This window comes from Marmota monax, unplaced genomic scaffold, assembly GCF_021218885.2.
Source record: "Marmota monax isolate L192 unplaced genomic scaffold, Marmota_monax_Labrador192_F-V1.1 WCK01_AAM20220418_F8-fsc00148, whole genome shotgun sequence".
NCBI lineage: Eukaryota > Metazoa > Chordata > Mammalia > Rodentia > Sciuridae > Marmota > Marmota monax.
Genome location: NW_026693034.1, coordinates 1,855,331 through 1,879,200, shown reverse-complemented (window position 1 = coordinate 1,879,200; position 23,870 = coordinate 1,855,331). Strand labels below are relative to the sequence as shown.

Sequence of the window (23,870 nt, the reverse complement as noted above, 5' to 3'; positions counted from 1 at the left end):
GTCAAAAATCTTCAGATCGCCCACCTAGCTAAAGACATTTTTATATCCAGACCAGTGGGGCATGACTCAGTGAGAAAATAACAACACAGATGAATCTCAAAATAATTTATGCTGGGTGAAAGAATCCAGGCAAAAAGGATGGACACTGTGTGATGACTATTATATAAAATTCTGTAAAGTACAAAGCAATGTGTAGTGATGGAAAGCAAAACAGTGGTTGCCTAGTAGGGGAGGGAACCCAGTTATACCTTGTTAGAAAAACACATGTGAACGTGTGTGCACGCATCTCCCTGGAAGCTGGAAACCCTCTGTGCTTGTCCTTGCTTAGAGCATCCACAACAGGAGTCCAAGTGTAGTCACGAGCCACGAGTCTGATGTCGTTACCTTTAGCAACACCAAGTCATCTTCAAGCAAGTTAGGATTCTTCCCTGATATGAGAATAAGGAAATCAGAGGTTTGTATTTACAGCCCACCATGCCACATTGACACAGCTGTGGCCAGCAGTGGACAGAACGCCTGTCTCACAAGCACTCACCTGCTGATGAGGAAAGGGAGATTCTAGCAAGCAAATGGCAGCAGCTCATGCTTATGGGGGCCTTACCAGATGCCAAGCACTTCCCAGGTGTCAGCTCACTTAATGCCCCAAATGACCTTAAAGGTCGTCTTATCTCCAGGAGAGGACTGTGGCACTGAAAGATTATGTCCATGATCTCGTAACCAGTGAATGGTGGAGCTGGGTTTGTACTGTGCAGCCTGTCCCCAGAATGTGCATCTGTCACCACAACCCTTCTTCATACTGATGAGGTCTAAGTGATGCCAAGGTCACACTGATGAGGCTGAGGCAGGAGGATTGCAAATTCAAAGCCAGCCTCAGCAAAAGTGAGGAGCTAAGCAACTCAGTGAGACCCTGTCTCTAAATAAAATATAAAATAGAGCTAGGGATGGGGCTCACTGGTTGAGTGCCCCTGCATTCAGTCCCTGGTATCCCCACCCTCCAAAAAAGGTCAAATTTAGCTGAGAATGGCCCTATTAGGAATTTTCTAATTACTTATGATGTAGAAAACTAGTTTTATAGTCCATGATGATGCAGAAGTAATATTTCACTTTGTTGTTGTTGTTGTTGTTTTAATGGAAAAGCCCAAGATCAAGAAGTCTCTAAGTGATGTCAAATGTTCCAAAATGAATTTTAAACCTTCAGGAAAAGGGCTGGCCTTCTTATCCCAGAATGGTGAGTATTTTAACTGGAGAACTTAAAAAAAATTTTTTTGTAGTTATTGATGGACACAATATCTTTATTTTGTTTATTTATTTTTATGTGGTGCTGAGGATCGAACCCAGGGCCTCACATGTGTGAGGCAAGCACTCCATCACTGAGCCACACCCGCAGCCCTTAACTGGAGAACTTTTCACACTTATAAAATGCTGCTAATCAGTTACATCCAGTCTGCTAAACTTTACAAGTTTCTCTCTTATATAAGGAGGCTGGTAAGCCGCTCCCAGCCCTCTTACGAGGGCCATGGGCATTCCCTCTCCAGGCAGGACCAGGACTAAACAGCTGGATTGCCTCACCTGGGCCCTGCCTGGGCTATATCCCCAGTCACCTGTTATTACTCAAGAGTCTCATCCTCCCTGTTTTTTTGAGGCCTGGTCTGTGTGCCAGCCTGCTCTCACTGGCCTCCTTTCTGGTTTCCCTAGGGAAGCACCTCTGGGCTGTCCCCCTGCTGACTACGCTTCCTCACTTCCTGCCCATCGCTTCCAACTTCATCCCTGTCCTCACTAGGACCCCTCAGGGCCTGGATCTTAGCACAGTTGGTGGGGACTTTCTGTCTCATCTCACAGGTGCTTTCAGTGGCTCTGGCCTAGGTTCCTGTGGTCAGCTACCCACCAAATGGTGACTTCTTCAAGGCTCTGTCCTGGGCTGCCTCCTCCTGGAGCATCTGTTGTGCAGGGACTGTCTCTTCCTGGCACTCGCTCCCTCTCTAGCTGGTCGTGCTCAGCACCCGCTGCAGCGTGTAGAGAAGGAGATCACAGTCATCCAGCCTGCCCTCCACAGTCTCTCGCTTTCTCTGATCCCTTTGCTGAGGAAAGGCTGCACCCAGCTTCTCTGCTTGCCTGCCTGTGTCTCCCGTGGCTCATCCCTACACCCAACGCTCCCCTTCCTCACCAGTGACTTTGCGCTGTTGCCCCATAACCCTGCCCTCCTGTGAACTGCTTTCTCAGGAAACCCTCTTCCCCTGGCTTCCTTCCGCAACCCTCACTCTATGTTTTCCTCTCCTCTGGGGCTAATCTGCAAGGCTGTGCAGTTTTTCTCCTATGGTGATCAGCATCCTAGCAGAGAGCCAGTCTCATGACTGTCCCTAAAGCCATCCTCAAGACGTACAGTTCCTATGAAAGCAACACAACTACAAAGGAAACCCCAGTTACTGTATTTCACCAATGATGTTATTAGCTGGTGATTCATCTTTAGTTCTAGCTATACCTTGATCTTGCCCTGGATCTTTCTGGTTGTTCCTTTAGCAATGATTGAGCACCTACTGTTTGCTAGCCACTGTGCCGATGGCTACTACTTTGTCAGCTGTCAAGGCTTTTCCCTTGGCCCATGTGGCATCTTTTCTCAAAGTCCCATTTCATCTGATTTTTGCATGCAGGTGGCTGTGACTTACTGTCCTTCAGCTAGGAGGTGTCTATGACAACGAACATAAGAATTATCTTCCTTCATATCCAGTCTTGTTCTGACCTGGACTGCATACAATAATATGATTTTCTGATTTTAAAATCTGCCAAGTGATTAAAAAATCAACATCACTTAAAAGGATGGGGAAATTAGGAATTACACCAATTAGCCTAGACAAGAAGGGTAGAAAGTGGGATATCTCTTTTGAGTTACTCTTTTGAGAATAATCATAGTTCTCTAGAAGAGAGAATTTCCTGAGGCACATACCTCTCTTGTCTTAATGGTGCTTCAGACTAAGCAGATTACAGACAGATGTTATCAAATACTTTGTCCCAGATATCTAAATAGTTTAACTGTAGCCTCTCTGAGGCTGAAGGGTGGCACCAAAAGTTCTTCTTGTGACTCCACCATGCCTGTGTGGTCCCAGTCATCTCGTGAAGGCCCAGAGGGTTGTGTTTTGGGTTCTCTGATCTTCTTATGTGCCTAACACATCTAAGGACATAACAATGATTGACAAAGCTAGTCTGGAAGGCTTTAATTTCAAGGTGAATAATTTGAAAAGTGCTGTTTAGCTGGGGGCACTGGTGCATGCCAGTGGCCCAGGAGGCTGAAGGAGGAGGATCACAAGTTCAAAGACAGCCTCAGCAAATTAGTGAGATCCTGTCTCCAAAAAAAAGTGGGGGGGGGGGCTGGGTATGTGGCTCAGTAGTTAAGCACCCCAGGTTCAATCCCTAAAGAAGAAAAGAAAGAAAAATCCCATTTATTTTGGCAAAAGATATCAAGTGATTCATGAACCATAAAATAATTCCACAAACATAAAACTTATTAAATTGTAGCCCAAAATGTGATGTCTGATATAAATGCAGGGCCTGGAATACATATAGAAGCAGTGATAGATGTCAAAGAAGATAATGGATTGCCACACATTGATGAAGAAGATGATGCTCTTAGTAAAGGACCAGGTATGTTGACTTTAAATGTAAAATATCATCTAACCACTTGAAAATTTAAGGCAAAAAATCAAAGAACAAAATCCACCAAAGGGGCTGGGGTTGTGGCTCAGGGGTAGAGCACTTGCCTGGCATGTGTGAGGCACTGGGTTTGATTCTCAGCACCACATATAAATAAGTAAACAAAATAAATGTCCATCAACAATTAAAAATTATTAAAAAATCCACCATTATTTTAAATAATTTATAAAGAAAATCAAATTGTGGGACTGGGGTTGTGGCTCAGTGGTAACACGCTTGCCTAACATGCATGAGGTACTGGGTTCGATTCTCAGCACCACATACAAATAAATAAAATAAAGGTCCATCAACAACTAAAAAATATTAAAAAAAAGAAAATCAAATTGCATTTTTTTTTTTGGTACTGCAATAGAACCCAGGTGTGCTTAACCATTGAGCCACATCCCTACCCCTTTTTTATATTTTATTTAGAGACAGTGTCTCACTAAATTGCTGAGGCTGGCTTTTGAACCTGTGATCCTCCTGCCTCAGCCTCCCAAGCCACTAGTATTACAGGTGTGCGCCACCGCACCTGACCCTCAAATTGCATTTCTAAGAACACTTAGGAGATTAAAATAATTTAGACATTACCTATAGGACATGGCCAAAACTACAACCAGAAAAAACCGGTATTAAGTTTACCGAGAAAACAATAACCTAAACACTCAGCCCCAAAAAGCAGAAAGGAGAAATAGTGAAACACTAAGAGAGCAGGAAGAAGGCAGTGGCAAGACACACTCACAGGCTGAGCATGGTGGACATGCCTGTAATCCCATCAGCTCGGGAGGTTGAGGCAGGAGGATCATGAGTTAAAGCCAGCCTCAGCAACTTAGTGAGGCCCTAAGCAACTTAGTGAGACCCTGTCTCGCATTGTGGATGTGGCTCAGTAGTCAAGTGCTGCTGGGTTCAATCCCTAGTACTAAAGGATACACTCACAGATTACAGACTAGAAACAAAAGAAAAGTAGTAGGCCTAGAATTCTACATGCCTGTCCTTCAAGTAAAAGGTAAATAAGACAACCTGAGCTTTGTGGTCTGAACAGAGGTGATAAAATGCATGTAGAGGCTGAGGCTCCTTTAGTTGAAGTGATGACGACCATGGGTTTCAGATCTTGGATTTGCTGGATTTTGGAATATCTGCACGTACATAGTGAGATATCTCTGGGAGAGACACAGGTCTAAACATGAAACTCATTTATGTTTCACATACACCTTATACAGATGCCTGAATGTCACTTTATACAATATTTTTAGTGCATCTGTGTTTGACAATGCGTCGTAAGGTCAGGTATGAATTTTCTACTTGTGGGGTCAGCACTTGGAAAGTTCTAGATTTTGGAGCATTTTGGATTTCAGATTTTCAGATTAGGGCTTCACAAACTGCACTAAGTAGGAAGGAGAAAGTAGATAGTCACAAGTAAGGCTTTATGGTAAAAGAGTCCTATGTTCAACTCCAAGCTAATACCCAGAAATTATTTTATAGGAAGATGTTAACAAAAGTAGACACAAGAAATGGAGAAAACCTGAATCATGAGGAAAAACTGTCAAAACTTTTATGAGCAAGTTCATTCAAAATTTAAGGAAACAATAAGAATTAGTCTTAGATCTTTTTTAAAAAAATCAAAACATAACAGCATAAAATAAGCCTTCCAGGTCATTTAACAAAATTAGCATAATCAGGGCTGGGATTGTGGCTCAGGGGTAAAGCACTTGCCTTGCATGTGTGAAGCACTGGGTTTGATTCTCAGCACCGCATATAAATAAATGAATAAAATAAAGGTCCATCAACATCTAAAAAATATATTTTTAAAAATTAGCATAATCAAGTTATAAAAACTCAATGAAGATTAAAAAATGAAAATAGTAACCATTGTTCTCAACAGGGAAAAAGGGTAACATGAAAACCACTTAGAGTGGGGATTCTGGGAAGATGAGGGTGGCACGTGGGTGTTTTTTTTTTCCATATTTCTAGATCCCCACATGAAGCAAGCACAATTAGAATGCAAAACCAAAAGAGCATAAACTATAGTAGAATCTTATTTTGTGATAAGGTGTTAACATGAAAGTCAAAATTTGAGTAGAAAGGGATAAATCACTAGCTACATAACTTGAGTGACCTCAGAATGCAAAAATGGACGCAAGAGGAAAAGAACAGATATAAGACACAGAAGCAATCAGAGCATCTTCCAGACCTGAGAATGTGAGGATCCAGATCTCCCAGCAGGAACTCTGCAAGCCTGGCAGAGCTGCCTGGGGGAGAGCATGTGTATGCTCCAGGGGACCAGGGAGCTCCAGGGCTCAGATGAGGGCTGCGGAGCCCCAGGAACTCACCACCCAAACTCCCTTCAGGAAAACCTAGGCCCGAGGAGACAGTGCTGGGTAGAACTCACACTGAGAAGCCTGGAGCAGAAGGGCAAAGAAGGATCCAATGAAAAGGAATTGGGAAGTCACTGAAAGAACAGAAGGGGGAGTTCTAGAATCCTGAGGCTAGAAAAACTGTTGTGCGTCATCCACCTAAGCCCTAAAGTTCAGATACCTACTTTTCTTTCTTAAAAAAAAAAAAAAAAAAAAAATCCACAAGAGAGGATAGTCTTTTTAAAATATATGTGTGTCAGTGTGTGTCTCTCTCTCTCTTTCTCTCTCTCTCTCTGTGTATGTATTTTAGCTGTTGATGGATCTTTATTTTTGATTTATTTGTATGTGGTGCTGAGAATTGAACCCAAGACTTCACACATGCTAGGCAAGCGTCTACCACTGAGCCACAACCCCAGCCCCAGATACCTACTTTTCTGTAGAAAAGAATAGGGTATGGTCTTGTCTAAAATGAAATTATTACAAGAAAAAAAGAATAAGAAGCAGAATACTGCCACGGAGAACCAAAGCCTGAAAGAAGCCTGCAAAAGAGATGAAAACTGTCACAAATATTGTAACATGAGCCCAAATAAATTGAGAATGTGATAGAAGAGATGACAGGATAATTAATCAGAATTAGAAAACCTCAGATGAGAAAACAGCTCAAGAAAGAATTTAGAAATAAAAGAAAAACATTCTTAAAAGACCAAACTAGAAGGAAAAAAGTAAACAAAAAGAGAGACTTCCTTAAGATAAATAGAAAGGGAAAGGGAGAATTCTAAAAGACTTCAAGAAAACAGATTTAAAAAGTAGGCAAATAAGTCCTAGTGTCACAGGACTCCCTATAAGAACACAAAATCAATAGATTAAATATGAAAATTGATACTTCCTGAACATTTTCTCAAAATGAAAAGACAGGACTGATATGTTCAAAGGACATCTGTAAACCTGACCCAGGACAACTAAAAAGTCCTTGTGGGGAGGGCAGGAAAGGGAGAGAGACAGACAGAGAGGAAGGCAAATTAGCAAACCCAAGGACATCTGGCAAAGGGAGCAAGTGAGACATAAACAAGATCAGACTGCCTTAAGAGAAATAGAAAGGGAAAGTTTGTTTTAAATACCAAAAAAATGTTTTTCTTAAGTTCCTAGCAGAGAGAAAATGAGCTTGGGATTTTACTTTAGTCTTCAGATGGAGTTGACTCAAGAATTCCAGTACTATTGCTCTTGCAAGCCCCTCCTCTGGACATCAGAGGACATGAGCAAAGGATGGTAGCAAACGCTGCACTAAGGACTGCGGGGCACCTGGAATGCTCCACTTCATTAGGGCAGGTGTCCCCGGCCATCCTGCTTCCTTCCTCTGCCTTAGTCTCATCTTTGCAGTGTCAGTGCCTGAAACATCTGTCCCTCAGTCCTCTCCTTGCTCCTGGAATGGAAATGTCCTGCCCTCTGAGAGTGGAGTGCTGTCAATCACTGCTGCATTCCCACAGCCTAGCAATGCTAAGTGTGCTTCTAGGGATTCAATAAAAACTTGCTAAGTATTAATGAATAAATACATAACATCAACTGGAAAGCCACTTGAAATATTAAGAGTGACTGTACCTGTAATCCCAGCTACTTGGGATGCTGTGGCAGGAGGATCACAAGTTCAAAGTCAGCCTCAGCAAAACTGAAGTGCTAAGCAACTGTCTCTAAATGAAAGAAGCCTGCAAAAGAGATGAAAACTGTCACTGGGGATGTGGCTCAGTGGTCGAGGGCTCCCGAGTTCAATCCCTGGTATTCCCACCCCCGGCAAAATCAGAAAATATGGAGAAAGAAAAACTATGAAGAGGAAAAGAAGTTTCAGTTGATGATAACAAACTATAAAGTATCTAGGAATAAACAAAAAGAATTTGTGAAATATATATTAAAAAAATAGCAAAGCCAAAAATAGACGAATGGATTACACCAAGCCGAGAAGTTTATGCACAGCAGAGGAAACAATGAGCAAAGCAAAGCTACAAACTATGGATTGGGAGAAAATATTTGCAAGCAGGACATCTCAGAACTGGGTAACACCCAGATATATAACACCCAGAATATACCTGAGGAACTCAAGAGTAAGAAAATACTGTGACTTAAAGATGGGCAAAGTACTAGAATAGACATTTCTCCAACGATGACATGCAAATGACCAACATGAAAAAAAATGTTCAACATCACTAATCATGCGAACTAAACTACAATAAGATATCACCTCACATCTGTCAGACTGACTGGCTATTACCAAAAAGATGAAAGTAAGTGTTGGTGAGGATGTGGAGGAAAAGGGGGGCCTCTGTACACTGTTGGTGGGAATGTCTAGCCATTGCAGAAGACTGTATAGAGGTTCCTCAAAAAGCTGAAAGTAGGGGTTGGGGTGTAACTCAGTGGTAGAGCGCTTGCCTAGCTTCTGTGAGGCACTGGGTTTGATTCTCAGCACCACATAAATAAGATAAAATAAAGGTATTGTGGCCATCTACAACTAAAAAAAAAAAATAAAACTAAAAGAATTAACATTGTGTTAGCTTTTGATCACTTGACAAAATACCTGAGAATAACAACAAAAGGAAAGATTTGCTTCGGCTCATGGTTTCAGAGGCTCTGGTCCGTGGGTGGCTGGCTCCATTGCTTAAGCTTGAGGTGAGGCAGAACATCATGGCAGAAAGGCTTGGTGCAGGAATTCTGGCTACTTCATGACAGCTGGGAAGAAGAAGGGGTGGGGGACAAAGATATAGTCCCTAAGGACCCACTCCCTCCAACCAGGCCCCACCTCCTACAATTTCCACTAATTCCCATTTGTCCACTCAGTTAGAAATCCTTCAATGGATTAACCCATTGATGAGCCACCTTTGAACATTGCCCACTGGGGACTGAACCTTCAACACATTGAGCCTTTGGGAGACATTCCAGATTCAAACCATAACAATACCACCTTGAGCTATATAGATAAAGGATTTGAAATGATGATGTTGGAAGAGACATGCATTTCCATGTCCATCACAGCACTGTTCACAAAAGTCAAGATATGGAATCAACCTACATGTCCATCAATGGATGAGTAGATAAGTAAAAAAAGATATACACATGGAATACTATTCAGCCTTAAAAATAAATTCTGTCATTGGTGACAATATGGATGAACCTGGAGGATGTTGTGCTAAATGAAATAGGCAAGGCACAGAAAGCCAAATGGTGAATGATCTCACAACCTAGGACAACTGAACTCAGAAGCTGAGAGTAGAATGGTGATTATCAAGGATTGGGAGTAGTGACTATAGTTAATAATATATTTCAAAATTTCTGTGAGTAAACTTCAAATGTTCTTACCATGAATGTGTATGTTTGAGGTGATAGGTATGTTAATTAGTTTGATTAAGCATTCTACATTGTATATTTATATCTCATAAGTATATATATTAAAATTTGTCAATTTACAATTTTAGTACCCCAAAGTACTGAACTTTACAGACCTTATAAAAATCTTGAATAAATGGAAACATTACCTACCTGGTAAGACTTGGTATTGTTTTTTTTTTTATTTTTTTTTAAATTTTTTAAATTTATTTTTAGTTAAAGGCGGACATAACATCTTTGTTTGTATGTGGTGCTGAGGATCGAACCCGGGCCGCACACATGCCAGGCGAGCGCGCTACCGCTTGAGCCACATCCCCAGCCCCAGACTTGGTATTGTAGCAATGTAGATTCTCCCCAAAATAACTTAGAGACTTAACTGCAATTCCAGCTAATTCTAATCCCAATAGTCTTACAAATTTGAAAAATAATCCTGGAAAAATAATGGTCAGAAACAGACAAGTATATTAAAAAGAAAATCAAGAGGATAATTTTAGTTCTATTTATTAAAATATACTAAAAATGTAAAGCCTCAGTAAGTAAACTGGTTCTGCAAAAAAAAAAAATAGGCTGATTATTATAAACACAGATGGGCATTCAGTACATAGTAGCTATCCCTCCTTGGTAGGGGAAAAATGGACTATCTAATAAATGCAGCTGCAGTTGGCTAAATTTAGGGGAAATATTTGGGTGGATTAAAAGGTAAATGTAAAGACTGGAACCATAGAATTGAGAGCATGTAAAAGTGTATGTTATATTCTTAGTGTTGATAAAGGCTTACGTATAAAAACTAAGGTAAAATACAGAGAAAATACTGATAGAAATCAAAATCAGTTTTTGGCAAAAGAAGCCAAGAACACAATGAAAAATCAAAGAGAAAACATTAAGGGAATATCCTTAAAATAAGAAAAAAATAGGAAAAAGCCACTCTTCAAAAACATAAGTGACCCCTAAACATAAAAAGAACTTCACTGATATTAAGAAAATGCAAATTAAAACAATAAAGTGCTATCAAAAATAAATGGTGCTTATGGCAGTGATGTAAGGGAAAAATAGTTTCATGCACTGAAAGTGGGGTGGATGATAAAATGGCTCAATCTTTCTAAAAGGCAGTCTGGAAACATGCACCAAAGGTTAAAATGCGAGCATTCTGTTTCACCCAGCAACTCTGCTTCTGGGGATTTACCACGGGAATGTTCAGAGGTGTGGGCAAAGCTGTGTGGATGAGGGTGTTCACTGCAGCATTGCTCAGAAAATGGAAAAGCCCTTGGCTCCCGTGGTTTCCATGCACATCACAATGATTTACAGCCATTAAAACTCTTACAGAATACAGTGTTGACAGAAAAACAGGACACATGACCCCATATTTGTTATCTATCTTCTCTGATAACTACTAGTAGGATGTACACTAGAATGTCATTAGCCCATTAATTAATTCCCAGGTTTTCAATTCTGTGAATATTTCAATGAAATTAACACAAGTGCATTAAAATCGGTCAGAAATCATAATCTAGAGATTATGTGTATATATATATTGAAATTATAATCATGTCCACATATATTCCTACTATATACCACTATATACATGTATTATATTCCTACTGCTAGACTTTTTTTGGTGGGGGGATACTAGGGATTGAACTCAGGGGCACTTGACCGCTGAGCCACATCCCCAACCCTATTTTGTATTTTATTTAGAAACAGGGCCTCACTGAGTTGTTTAGCACCTCGCTTTGAACTTGAGGTCCTCCTGCCTCAGCTTCCCGAGCTGCTGGGATTACATACAGGCATGCGCCATGGTGCCCAGCCTGTTATGTTCTTTTGTAACTATATAATTACATATTGTATACTAAGGTTTTTATAGGTGTTCCACATCTAGGACCATGGGACAAAATGGGTTCATGTTTTGGTTATGCTAGAGGTACATATTTTTGTTGTTTCTTACAGCTCTTGGAACAGGGTCTGCTATATAAATGGTGCCCAGTATACGTTTTTTTAACAAATCTAGTATTTTCTGCAATGAGCAAGCTTGACATCAATAGTTAAGAATTTTACTCAATGAACTATCTTTTATAAAAGAATTAAATTTCCTGCAAATCTATCAGTCCATTCCATCCTACCTGCTCCCTCGGGTTATAACACTGGTCCTTTGGGTCCATGGGTAATGCCCATGACAGGCATTACCATGTACTTCCTGTGTGTGTGGTGCTCAGCTTGCAAGCTAATGCATCGGATTTTCACAATACCTGTGAGGCAGGTACCAGTACGGTGCCCCTTTTGCAGATGAGGAAACTGGCACAGAGAGTATTAACTGGCCAAGGTTGTGCAGCGAGTATGTGGCACAGAGGGGCCTTGAGCCTAACTCACGTGGCCCTAGTCTGTGCTACACAGTGCTGCTTCAGAAGAAGCAAGAACCTTGACAGGTTAGGGCTTGTTTTCTTGACTTCCTACCTCATTCCTCCATGCACAACTCTTACCCAAGCCCGAGGCCTGCCGCAGGTTATGTGTTCTCCAGCCTGGGGTTCATGTGGGAAGCACACACAGGTCTCCATTAGTCTCTAAAATCTGGCACTGGGATCATGAATCTTCCTGATGTCCTTGTACTTGGAGCATACCATAGAGGCTCCTGGACTGGGAGGCTGGTTGGTGGAGTGGACTGGTCACACTCCCTTCCACAGCACCTGTTCCAACACCACTGCCCATCCCCATTCTCCATAGTGGAGTAGCGAGAACTCAAGACAAGAGTCTCCTTACCTTTGTTATTCAACAGAGATTTAAATCTCTCTGAAGACAACGTAAGCAAGAGCCAGGAGGGTTCCCCACCAAAACATGGAAAACATCAACTATTGAGGAGAAAACAACAGGTACCAGGAGGTTCAAAGGCAGTGCTGACAAGCAGCCAGGGTCTGCAGAGAACTTGCTTTGTCTCAGGTGGTCACTGAAGCATTCTGCAGTTTCCTCGCCCCCTCTGACAGGATGGGGACACAGAGGCCATCACAGGAAAGGGCAGAATTAGAGTAAGAGACTCCAGGCTGCAGGATTGTATTAACGCTCATTTTAATTAAACTTTATTCCAGAGAAAAATGAAAAACCCAAGAATGACCAGAAGGAGAAGCTCAACACGTGGGTCAATAACATGTACATCTTCTTTGTGAATACGCTCTTCCAGGCGTACAAGCACGAGGAGCTGCTCAAGGAAAAAGTAAAGGAAAACCGGTTGCGGGATGCAGCCATGGCTCAACAGAAGAAGATGGAAAGTGAAGAGCTAGAAGCAAGGTATGGCAGGGCCCCGGCCCTCCTCTGGCATGAACTCCGCTTTCTTCCCCATCCTTTGTAGCTACCAGGAGCATCGGGAACACATGCTTGCACTGCCAAGTACACAACGTCCCAAGGTTGTCCAGAGCATAAAAAAAATATCTGGCCTCTGCTCCTGCCGGTTCTTCCAGAGGGCTGGGAGCATCTTTTGTTTATATAGAGGGGCTAGCATCTGCTCCTGACCCCAGGACCTACCAGATCCTGGCATCTCTGGAGGCATGTTTTTATATATTAATGAGATGACTGTGGCTGGGGCCCTGGATAACTTTGTTGCCCAAGGAACCACCTGTGACTGGAGAACTTCCAGCTTCGCCCTTGTCTCTAGGCAGGTGGGGAGGCTGGGGACTGAGTTCTGTTAGTCATGCCTACATAATGGAACCTCTACAGAAACACTAAATCATGGGTGGGATTTAGTTTCTGGGACTGAACATATCCATGTGATGGGAAGGTAAGTCTGCAGGGACAGAAGTTCTTGTGCTCAGGGGACTCTTCTGGACTTGACCGTACATCCCTCTTCATCTGGCTGTTCGGCTGTTCATTTTTATTCCTTTTGTAGTCCTGGGGATTGAACCCAGGTGTACTCTCCCATGGAGCTACACCCCTAGCCCTTTTCTATTTTTTGAGACAAGGTCTCACTTAGTTACCCAAGTGGGCCTAGAATTTGTGATCCTCTCGCCTCAGCCTTTGGTAGTTGGAATTACAGTCGAGCACCACTGCTCGCTGCTGTTCATTTTTATTCTTTGTAGTATCTCTTAAAGTAAACCAGTAAATGTAAGCAAAGTTTTTTGCTAGAGGCTGTGAGCTATTCTAGCATATTATAGAACCTGAAGGGGGCGTTGTGGGCACTTCTGATTCATAGCTGGTTGGTCAGAGGTATCCGAGTCCTGAACTTGTGACTGGCATCTGGATGGGGGTGGCCTCGTGGGACTGAACTCCCGTCACTTGTGAGGTCTGTGGTAATGTGAGTAGATGGTGTAAGAATTTTATATCAGTGGTGTTGGACTGTTGGTGAGGTGAAGAGAAAATGTGGTGTCAGAATTGTCAAGGGGTGTCCCCGCCTGGTCTGGGGGGCTTGGGGCTCACTGTGAGCTGCTTGTTTTCCGGGGTGTCTAAGTGGAACTGACATCTGTGTGAGAGGCAACAGGAAGCCATGGTTCACACCCTAGCCCCCCCACCGCTCTGTGCACAACTCCAAGCCTCCTGTCCTCGCCTGTCAGGTGGGGTCATGGTAATACCTCACAGGACCGCTGGGGCCAGGAAGACAGCTGAAGGCCAGGAGTCCAGGAAGCAAGGCGGGATGCTGCACTCACCGCAGTATCACTGCTGAGGCTCAGCTCTGCATGGTCCTTTAGCAGTGCAGACACCTGCCCTTGGTGATGTGTGTCTCCGCTCACTAGAGAAAGCATTGCTGTATGCTAGAGGGCAGGAACATATGAGGACTGTCACAAGGTCACCCCGAAAAAAGAGGTTGACACCTCAGGTCAGATCGACAGCATTCTACCTGGGCTGTCTAGCTATGGCTTTACTTATTACTAACTCAGGCAAGGTGATGGCAGTTTAGTTTTGGTCACAGGCACTGTTGAAATACAGATATGGACAACTTTACTTGATACACAGAATAAGAACTATTGGGCACGGTGCCACATGCCTGTAATCCCAGTGGCTCAGGAGGCTGAGGCAGGAGAATAGCAAGTTCAAAGCCAGCCTCAACAACTTAGTGAGGCCCTAAGCAACTCAGCAAGACCCTGTCTCAAAGTAAAATATAAAAAAGGGTTGGGGATATGGCTCAGTGGGTAAGCCCCCTGAATTCAATCCCCAATACCAAAATAAATAAATAAAATTCAAAGGAAAAAAATCTACCTTCCTGTGTTTGCTTTTTTAGGCTGAATATCTTAAGGAAGGAAGAGGCCAAGAAACAAGATACTGAGATGGACATCCCTGTGATCAAGGAGCCAGGGGACGCCCTGTCCTCAGTCCTCACACAAAGCCCTCCCAAAGAGGATACAGCTGTGTCCCAGGCCAGCAAGTCCACCCTGAGTAAGAAGAAGAGAAAGTAAAGGCACGAAATGTTGAGGGTAGACTGCAAGGACACAGAGCAGCTCAGGACAGCAGGAACTATGATAAATGTCCTGCACAATAAAGTTGTTTGCAGTTTACTTCTGCTCTTGGTGTTCTGGAACACTCCTATCTTGACCCACTGCACCCAGCTTTTTGCAGCTGGATCACTGAAAGGCCTGCATTTTGGAAATTGAGTTGAATGAATATCCAACACACACACGCATATTAATGAACATGTTTTAAATACACGTCTAAAAAATCAAAAGTAATGCCATGATGATGAAGTTAGAATCTGATAAAATGAATCAAAAGACAGTGAGGAGTGGCTGGGGATGTGGCTCAAGCGGTAGCGCGCTCGCCTGGCATGTGTGCGGTCTGGGTTCGATCCTCAGCACCACATGCAAACAAAGATGTTGTGTCCCCTGAAAACTAAAAAATAAATATTAAAAATTAAAAAAAAAAGAAGACAGTGGAGAATGGAAGAAATTATTCAAAACATTTCTTCAGGTCTGGGGATGTGGCTCAAGCGGTAGCGCGCTCGCCTAGCATGCGTGCGGCCCGGGTTCGATCCTCAGCACCACATACAAACAAAGATGTTATGTCCGCCGAAAACTAAGAAATAAATATTAAAAATTCTCTCTCTCTCTCTTAAAAAAATTAAAAAAAAAAAAATAAGTCTCTGGGGAATGATATTGGCCAAATTACATTATATATAAAAAAAAAAAAAAAAAAAAAAAAAAAAAAAAAATTTCTTCAGACACTCTTGTTTCCCACACTGGGTACATTCTCTATCCCCAAAACCACCTGGAGTTCTTCAGGTTCCACTTCCTGTGGCTTCTCCCCTGGCCCGTTTCTGCAAATGCCCACAGTTCTCTATCGAATTTGAAAACCACCACACAGCAGTGAGTCCAGGCAGCAGTGAGAGGAGGAGCCAGGTGTTCAATAGATGGTTGTTGAAAGTTTTATAGTTAATAATTTGTGTTAAAATTTAAGGGTCACCACCAATTTAAAGCTACCCAAATTAGCAAAAGGAATACAGGAAACCATCAATTTTAACAGAAAGATGGGAAACAGAAAAGTGCGGATGCCCCAACAGCCAAAGGAAACAGACTAAACCCACTCGTACTGCTCCCCCAAACGAGCCCAGAGGTAATTTAATGGCACTGAAAAATAAAAATTCACCTTAACATCACTTCACAAGGGAACTATCTTAGAGCCACACAGGAAGAATGAAAATAAAGACACACACAAAGATACGCCAGGCTGATCTGTTCAAGGTAACTGCACTAGCAAGCACTATCACAACCCAAAGGCAACATCATACCTACACATTAGCCTTGCAAAGCTGAGGGAGCCCCAGGGAGAAGTGCCGTCTTGACAGCAGAAAGCAGGAAAATGGGGATCAGATGACGAGAGCAACTAAACTATAAACCCTGAATTAGCACAGAGCTAGGAACCAGAATGCAATAGAGAATTAACACTTGACACACTGACCACTTTTTAGGTTGTGAAGTAGAGCAATTCCACATGATGTGTATAGCACATCTATTCTAGCTGCAAATGACTGCACAGTGTGCACACAGCACACCATAAACACAAAAGCCACAATCTGAAGTAACACAAGGGTGATGAGGAAATCACAATGGACATTGTGAATTATTTAGGACCAAGTGACAATGAAAGTACCGTGAATCAACAAAGCCATTTCCTCCTAACAGGCTCATACACATTAAGTGATAGGGAATATGGGAAGCAAACTTTAGGACTAGTGAAATATCATGTTTTTTGGACCATTTAGCTAGTTTTTACCTAGACCCTGGGCTGACCAGATAATAAAAATCAGCATAACTAAGACTGCTGAATTTCATCTCATTCAAGGACAGAATTGTGGCTCCCTGGGATGGCTCCTCAGGAGTTCCATATGACAATGAGGAGTGCTTTCTGTTTAGAACACATTGTGCACTTTCATTAAGCTCTCTGTATTAAATGAGTCTAAAAAATCACAATAGTACTCAGGATAAAAGCCAAGTCTAGCCAGGTGTGTGGTGCATGCTGTAATCCTAGTGGCTCAAGAAGCTGAGGCAAGAGGATTATAAATTCAAGGCCAGCCTCAGAGACTTAGTGATGGCCTAAGTAACTTAGTGAGACCCTGTCTCAAACAATAAAAAGGACTGGAGGTGTGGCTCAGTGGTAGAGCACCCCTGGGTTCAATCTTCAGTACCAAAAAAAAAAAAAAAAGGGCAAGTCTAGCAATTACTTTGGGCAAATACATCCTTATTTGGGTTTCACAGCTAGGGAATGGAATATAGCTGTGAAAGCATCAAATGACCTTTTAAATCGCCAGGGCACGTCCCAGGAACCACTGGTAATGCTTTCATCTAGCAACAGAAGAGTGCCTCAGCGCAAAACCAGAATTTTAGAAACTTTAACAATTTATTAGTCTTATTTTCCAGTAAAATATTCACATGTCAAAAGAATGGAATGATAGAGATATAGCCAACTACCTTTAAGTAATTCCGCATAAATATTTAAAATCTAAAAACCTCAGGGGATCATCAGACTGAGTAGAAATTTGTTTCTTCAAAGCAAGTATTGCTTTACTATTGTCATTAATCCAGTCAATAATATGACCAATAACTTGCAATGGTAAACAAAGTGTTTGCTGAGTTTCTTAAAAGATGCTTTCCGTGAGCCATTATCAGTCAATCCAAGAAGAAGATGTTGTTGAACTGCGTGGCACAAAGTTTCTTTACCTCTTCTGCAAAAAAGAACAGAAAACAGTGCATAAGGAATAGGGGTTCTTACTTAAAAGGTTGTATGCTACATGTTAGTGCCTTAAATTCTTCTGAAATAAAACTGGGAATAAATAAATGTCTGCATTAATTTTGACTTTAAATTCCAGAAGCCCAAACAAAAAGTAATAAACCAAGAAAAAGGGAAGAGACTCCATACCTAACAAACCCATGAGACCTCAATACTTCCCAACATACTGAAATCCTGCTTCTCTGGGCCTGAAAAAGCTTAAACCCAGGGCAAATAGTACCTGAGACACCCACAGGTTGGGGTTACAACATCCAAGATACAGTCAATTTCAGAATCTGATGCAACAACACAAATACTCTGGTTGCAACCTTGAATTGTAGATCAAGGGCTCCATAGAGGTATCATGATCTTTACTGAATTCCCATTTTAAGTCAGGCTTGTACTATGTTTTTAATACACAATGAATACAGGTTTTAGTATAGAAGAAAAATTTCACAGGCCTTAGAAGATATATTTTTAAAAACCTTGCATCTAACTTTCCTTGTAGTTTGTACTGGGGGTGCGTTTCCCCCCACCTGCACTGCTGCTTGCCCCAGCTCCAGGTGTAAGGCAGAGTAGCAGAGAGGCTAGTGAAGGGGACACTGCCCTTTCCCCAGGACAGCAGCTGTCAGAACCCCACTGACTCATTCAGCACAAAGGACCAGACCGACAACTCTGGTTGCAAGGTGGAGAATTCTCATCCTGCCTATGGGTGGAGACAGCTGGGACTATCATATGAATCCAGCAGCTCTGCATATAAAAGATGTGTTTTCATCTTTTTGATAAAAAGAGACATTTTTACACACAATACATAAAGCCATGGGTTATTTTAGCACTGTAGAAAATAATTTCCTTTTAGTCTCGATTAAGCTTGCTTGTCACAGGACACAGAAACATAAAATGGAGAAATCTGCCTAAAATCTTAATGATCATCATTTGCTCTATATACCATGTTTCCTAATACATTGAAGAGAATTTCCAAATATCAGTAGCATTAAAATTACGGTCAAATACCAAATTCAATTTACCATTGACTTCGATCAGGTTTGCATTTTTTTGATTCAAAATAACATACAGCTCCCGCTGATCAGACTTTTTCCCAACAACCCAATAATCACTCATGGCTTTCACGATGATTTCTTCATCTTCATCTGCTCTGTAAGGCAAGAGTTTCAGAATGTACTATTTTATTATACACTTAGCTACACTGTGGGAAAAAAAAGCATTTCAAAACAAGACACTGGATACTAAATAGTCACTTAAGAAGTTCAGGAAGGCCCATGTGAATGGACAGGGCTTATGGACCCATTCAGAAGGGGTGCCCATAAAGGTGGTCAGACCTGGCCTCTATGAAGGGGCTTTGGGCTACTCAGTTTTGAAGATGACTCCTTTAATATCCTTTAACAAAGGGATACCTATTTGAGAAGTTGTCAGGAATACCTAGTAAAATCACTGTTGATGTCACCTAGAATCTTCATCAAATCCGGATGAACAGACGTAAGCGACACACTGGGTGTTTTCCTCATGTGAATTGTACTTTTCTCTGCTAAATTCATATGGTTGAAGTAGATAAACTTAAACTGTGGTTCCTTTTCAGACCTGTAAAAACATGTCATTAAGAGGGTAACATTCTGAACATTATACAAACTACACAGCTACATTTTAAAAACCATATGGCAAAAGCCTGGTATTTTCAAAGGCTGGGTCTTTAATTCAAGAATCTTAGTTAACATGTAACAGACTCTTCACTCAGTAATCACTTATATGATATCAAGCATGATGGAATTTTCCAGAGAGCTGAAGCTTATTAACTGACTGATTTGAAGTACAGGGGGACTGAACTCAGGTCCTCACAAATGCTATGCCAGGTTTCTACCTCTGAGTTGCATCCCTAGCCATTTTCTAAAATAAAAGTTTTATTTCTATTTTTTATCTTACTAAGTTGCTAAGGCTGGCCTTTAACTTGTGATTCTCCCACCTCATTCTCTTATATAGCAGGGATTATAGGCATGTGCCATCATGTCTGGCCTAAAGTTTACCATTTTTTTTGGGGGGGGAAGGGGAGGGTACTGGGGACTGAACACAGGGGTGCTTTACCATGGAGCTGCATTTCCAGCCCTTTTTATTTTGAGACAGTGTCTCACTAAGTTGCTGAGGGTCTTACTAAATTGCTGAGGCTGGACTTGAACTTTTGATCTTCCTACCTCAGTCTCCCAAGTCACTGAAATTACAGGTGTGCACCACTATCCCATTTAAAGTTTCTTTTTTAAACACTAGAAGTATTTTCTAAACGAAATCATAGTGTTTTATAAATGGTAATCACTTGGTTATTTGCTGACTTTTTAACAAATGCAAATGAAATCCACACAGGCTATTTATCTTCTAGTGGAAGGGTCAGCAAACTACAGCCCTGAAACTAAATCTGGCCATTTTTCTAAATAACAGTTTACTGGAACACTGAATGCCCATACAAATATTTATGCGTTATCTATGCTACTTTCAAGCTAAAATAATAGTTGAGTAGTTGCAACATATATAGCCCACAACATCTAAAATACTTACTATTTAGCCCTTTACAGAAAAAGTTTGCCAAACTCTGACTCAGGAGAGTAACATCTCATTTATCCCACAGTGCTGGGGAATGAAGGAGGCGCTCCATGTGGATTACCCAGTCACACAACTGAAGCTTAATACTGTAACAAAGCTCTTTATCCTCCTCAATGGAAATCATGCTTAAAATGTATTAGCTTTTCCTGCTGAAGTAAAATTTTAATTGGGATATATATTTTTCCTTCTTTGCACAATCACTTCTCACTTGTCCCTGTGTCTTTCTCAGGGAACCATGGGGACAACTGGGTTACACAGCTCATAAGGTGCCTCCCCGCCCCTCCCATGTCACTGTGCCCTTTTGAACACCCTGGGTTCTGGGGAGAGCCTGAGCACAGCCTGCCACTGGGGGCTCAGAAGCCTTCTCCGCTTACTTCAGGGTTAGCAGCCACGTTCTGGAGGGCTGAGGGTGCCGGAAATCCGACCTCCGGACAAGTGGGTTACTACTGTAATACTTTACATCTAGGCAAAGAAAGAATGTGGGTGATTTAGTTTCCAGGAAAATGAAAATAAATCTCTTACAAAACCAGAATTTGTTTTTAATAGATCCCTAAAACTAAGAAAAGTAAATAACATAAAAAACTAGATGAAAAAATAAAAAATTTAAGACTTTTGGAAAGAATTTCAATTTAGCTGTCTCAATACACAAGTAACTTAAGTTGAACTTAAAGTTCTGGCTGTTTTGTCTAACCCCCAAACACTCTTTAGTCCATTCAGAATGGACTGAAACTCTGTCTATTGTAGCCCCAGGTTGGAATTTATATTAAAAACGTTATTTAACTAGTTAAAACAGGGTTAAATAATTGCAACTCTTTCTACCCCATCCTCCACAAAACATAATAAAAAACAGACACAGAAAAATGGCTACTTGCAATGTACTATTAAATAAAAGGAAAAGAGAAATTTGCTCGCATTCAAAATAGCCAGAATAATTTTCAGTGTACAATCTTATTAGTGATCAAATTTATGACCTTACAGTGTGTCAGTTTTGAATTAGCAGCAGCCACAGTTACCTCATATCTTTTTCAAAGAGCTAAGACATTCCTTCTAAAAATCAAAGCATTTTTTTCAAACACAAAATCACACGTTTCATGCCTTCTTATAAAGAGAACATACTAAACATAGTTAACAATGTCCATGTAGGAAACTCTAAACACAAAGAAACAGTACAGAATTCTTCATGAAGACTTTTTTTAAAATATTTTTTTTAGTTGTAGGTGGACACAATATCTTTATTTTATTTACTTATTTTTTATGTGGTGCTGAAGATTGAACCCAGTACCTCATGCATGCAAGGCAAGCGCTCTACCACTGAGCTACAGCCCAGCCCTCATGAAGACTTTTGAGGTTCAGTATACAAAGTAACCACAGCACAATGATGTCTTCAAAACACATGGGAGGGGGAGTCCATTTTAAGTGGTTATAGCTCAGTTTGTGTATGCACTAACTTTAAAGAAAGATTTCCTATTTTCTGATAGACCCATCATTTTTAGCCATGAGAAAAAAATACCTCCTGGTCAGCCTTATCTTCACTCATTTTCTTCTGCTCTACGCTAAAACGCAATATAATCAATCAGTCCTTTGTCTGTATATCCTATACCCGCAGATTCAACTGTGAATCAAAAATACTGGAGGAAAACTGCACCTGTACTAAACATGCATGGACATTTTGTTGTCATTATTCCCCACACAATGCAGGATGAGTATTTACACAGCACCTGCACTGTACTGTACTGTGTTCTAAGTAACCCAGAGATGATTTTCAGCACATGGGAAGATATGCATGGGTTACCTGCAATGCTGTGCCTTTTAAGGGTCTTGAACATCCAGGGATTTTGGTATCCACGTCCTTAGGTACTGAATGGGACCATAACTATGATTGGTAGATGTCATGAGAAGATGTGAGGAGACCTCCCATGAACAAACAGCAATAATTTTACTGAGATGCCAGAATTGAATGTTTAAGTACCAGGTGTATGAAAACATTCTCAAACTTCAAAAGCATGCCCAGAAAGGGTGCCGTGACACAGTGGAGGAAATCAGCACTTCTCCAGTGAGCACCTAGCTGCTTGAAGTTTCCCCTGTGGGCTTCAACAGCTGAAGGCACAAAGATAACCACTGTTTCAAGTTGTGATGGGCTGTGTTCTAAACAGCTAAGACTGCCAGATACACGATTTCTAGATAAATATGGCTCTGAGAGTTCCTCACTTATCTGACCTAACTGAAGGCCAAGAGGAAATGCTGAATTGAGAAATTTGGGTACCATAAAAAGGAAAACTGGACTTTACTTATGAGTTAACTTAATAAAGTTCTTTTCCCCTGGCCTCTCCAAAGTAATGAGGAAGCGAAGGTACGCCAAGAATCCTGGAAATATGCACACGCCTCCTCCTGGACGACGTCCCCTCCCTCTTCCCTATTACCACACCATGGCTCTAGCTAGGCCAGCCTTCCCTTCCCTTCTCTTCCCTTCTATCAGTGTCCAATCCTATATCTGTTCCCTCTGTCAGTGTCCAATCCTGTATCTGATTCATTATCGACTCCTACTGTTAATGGCCATACTTTTCACTTCTTTACAAATCTGAGCCTACTCAATCTCAAAAAGAACTATACTAAAACTGACCACTGGGGCTGGGGATGCGGATGAGTGGTAGAGTGCTTGCCCAGCATGCACTAGGCCCTGCAGCCCATCTCCAGCAACCTCCCCCTTCAAAAACAGATCACAGGAAAGAGTTCCTTTTCTGAAAACTTTGTACTTCCTCCTCCCCATCCTTTTCAGATTTAGTACTAGAATTAACTAAATGAATAGGGATATGTGAAAGGAATAGAAACTAGAGTCTCAGAAAACGATCGATTTGGGGGAAAATTTTTAAGTTAGAACTCTGCCTCAATTTCTTAAAAACTCTTGGTGAACTAAAGATTTGAATACACAAAATAAAACCATAATGGTACCAGAGGTAAAAATGGGATTGTATTTTTATTATATTGGGGTGGAAAGCTCAGAGTATAAAACTAAAGATGGAATACCAAAGAACTGAATTGAAAAAACTTATTACATACAAACCCCATGCATATATATTGTGCAAAACAGCAAAATCAAAACTAAAGAAAAAAATATATACCATGACCAAAGGGTATTATATTAAGGGTACTGATGTAAAAGAAAAAAAAAGAAACCCTTCAATAGAAAGATTCAAAGAATCCAGAGGGCAATTTGCAGAGGACACAGAAATGCCAATGAACCACAAAGAAACACCTGACTTCAGTGTCACCTACCAAAATGTCAAAAGAAAAGTGTACAAAGAATAGGTGTTGGTGGCGGAGCTGGGGAGTGTACAGAATGGCACCACCGTGGGCCAGTGATCTGGCAACAGGTACCCACCCTTTAACTGCATATTCCTTTGGCCCGTGAACTCTAAGGATAGCCTCAGAGAAAAATGTGATGTGCCAGATTCTTCTTTTTACAATACTTAGAATGACTACATCCGGATTGCTAAAGGACAAACAAACAAGAATGCATCTAATGCCATGATGCCATCAGAAACAAGACAGATCCATATTTATTAATTTAAAGTGATGTTCATGCCATATTTTTTAAAAGTTCTAGATTTATGACGTAACACATATTTTTAAAAATTTACATGTAGGGCTGGGGCTATAGCTCAGTGATGGAGCACTTGCCTCACA

At 41.3% G+C, this 23,870-nt stretch overlaps 2 protein-coding genes across 18 annotated transcripts in view; one reads left to right on the top strand and one right to left on the bottom strand.

Annotated features, from left to right (window-relative positions):
- The window catches only part of LOC124098759 (radial spoke head 10 homolog B), a 50,407-nt gene extending 35,234 nt beyond the window's left edge, over nt 1-15,173 (top strand). For 9 of the 17 annotated variants that reach the window (XM_046453698.2, XM_046453696.2, XM_046453695.2 and 6 more), the window contains 5 exons: nt 329-454; nt 1,138-1,228; nt 3,541-3,636; nt 12,482-12,680; nt 14,602-15,170. In XM_046453698.2, the coding sequence (XP_046309654.1) occupies nt 329-454; nt 1,138-1,228; nt 3,541-3,636; nt 12,482-12,680; nt 14,602-14,776 (687 nt within the window). In that variant the 3' untranslated portion in view covers nt 14,777-15,170. Of the gene's footprint in view, nt 1-328; nt 455-1,137; nt 1,229-3,540; nt 3,637-7,177; nt 9,556-12,481; nt 12,681-14,601 lie in introns of those variants that run through there. The other 8 variants (XM_058582433.1, XM_046453704.2, XM_058582432.1 and 5 more) reach the window with 8 other exon arrangements.
- A 2,018-nt stretch (nt 15,174-17,191) lies between these two features.
- Nucleotides 17,192-23,870, bottom strand: part of Ccz1 (CCZ1 homolog, vacuolar protein trafficking and biogenesis associated) — a 28,050-nt gene continuing 21,371 nt past the window's right edge. Inside the window, exons 13-15 of the mRNA XM_046453746.2 lie at nt 19,020-19,178; nt 18,608-18,735; nt 17,192-17,535 (exon numbers count right to left, since the gene is read on the bottom strand). Of these exons, the coding sequence (XP_046309702.1) occupies nt 17,480-17,535; nt 18,608-18,735; nt 19,020-19,178 (343 nt within the window). The 3' untranslated portion in view covers nt 17,192-17,479. The remainder of the gene's footprint in view (nt 17,536-18,607; nt 18,736-19,019; nt 19,179-23,870) is intronic.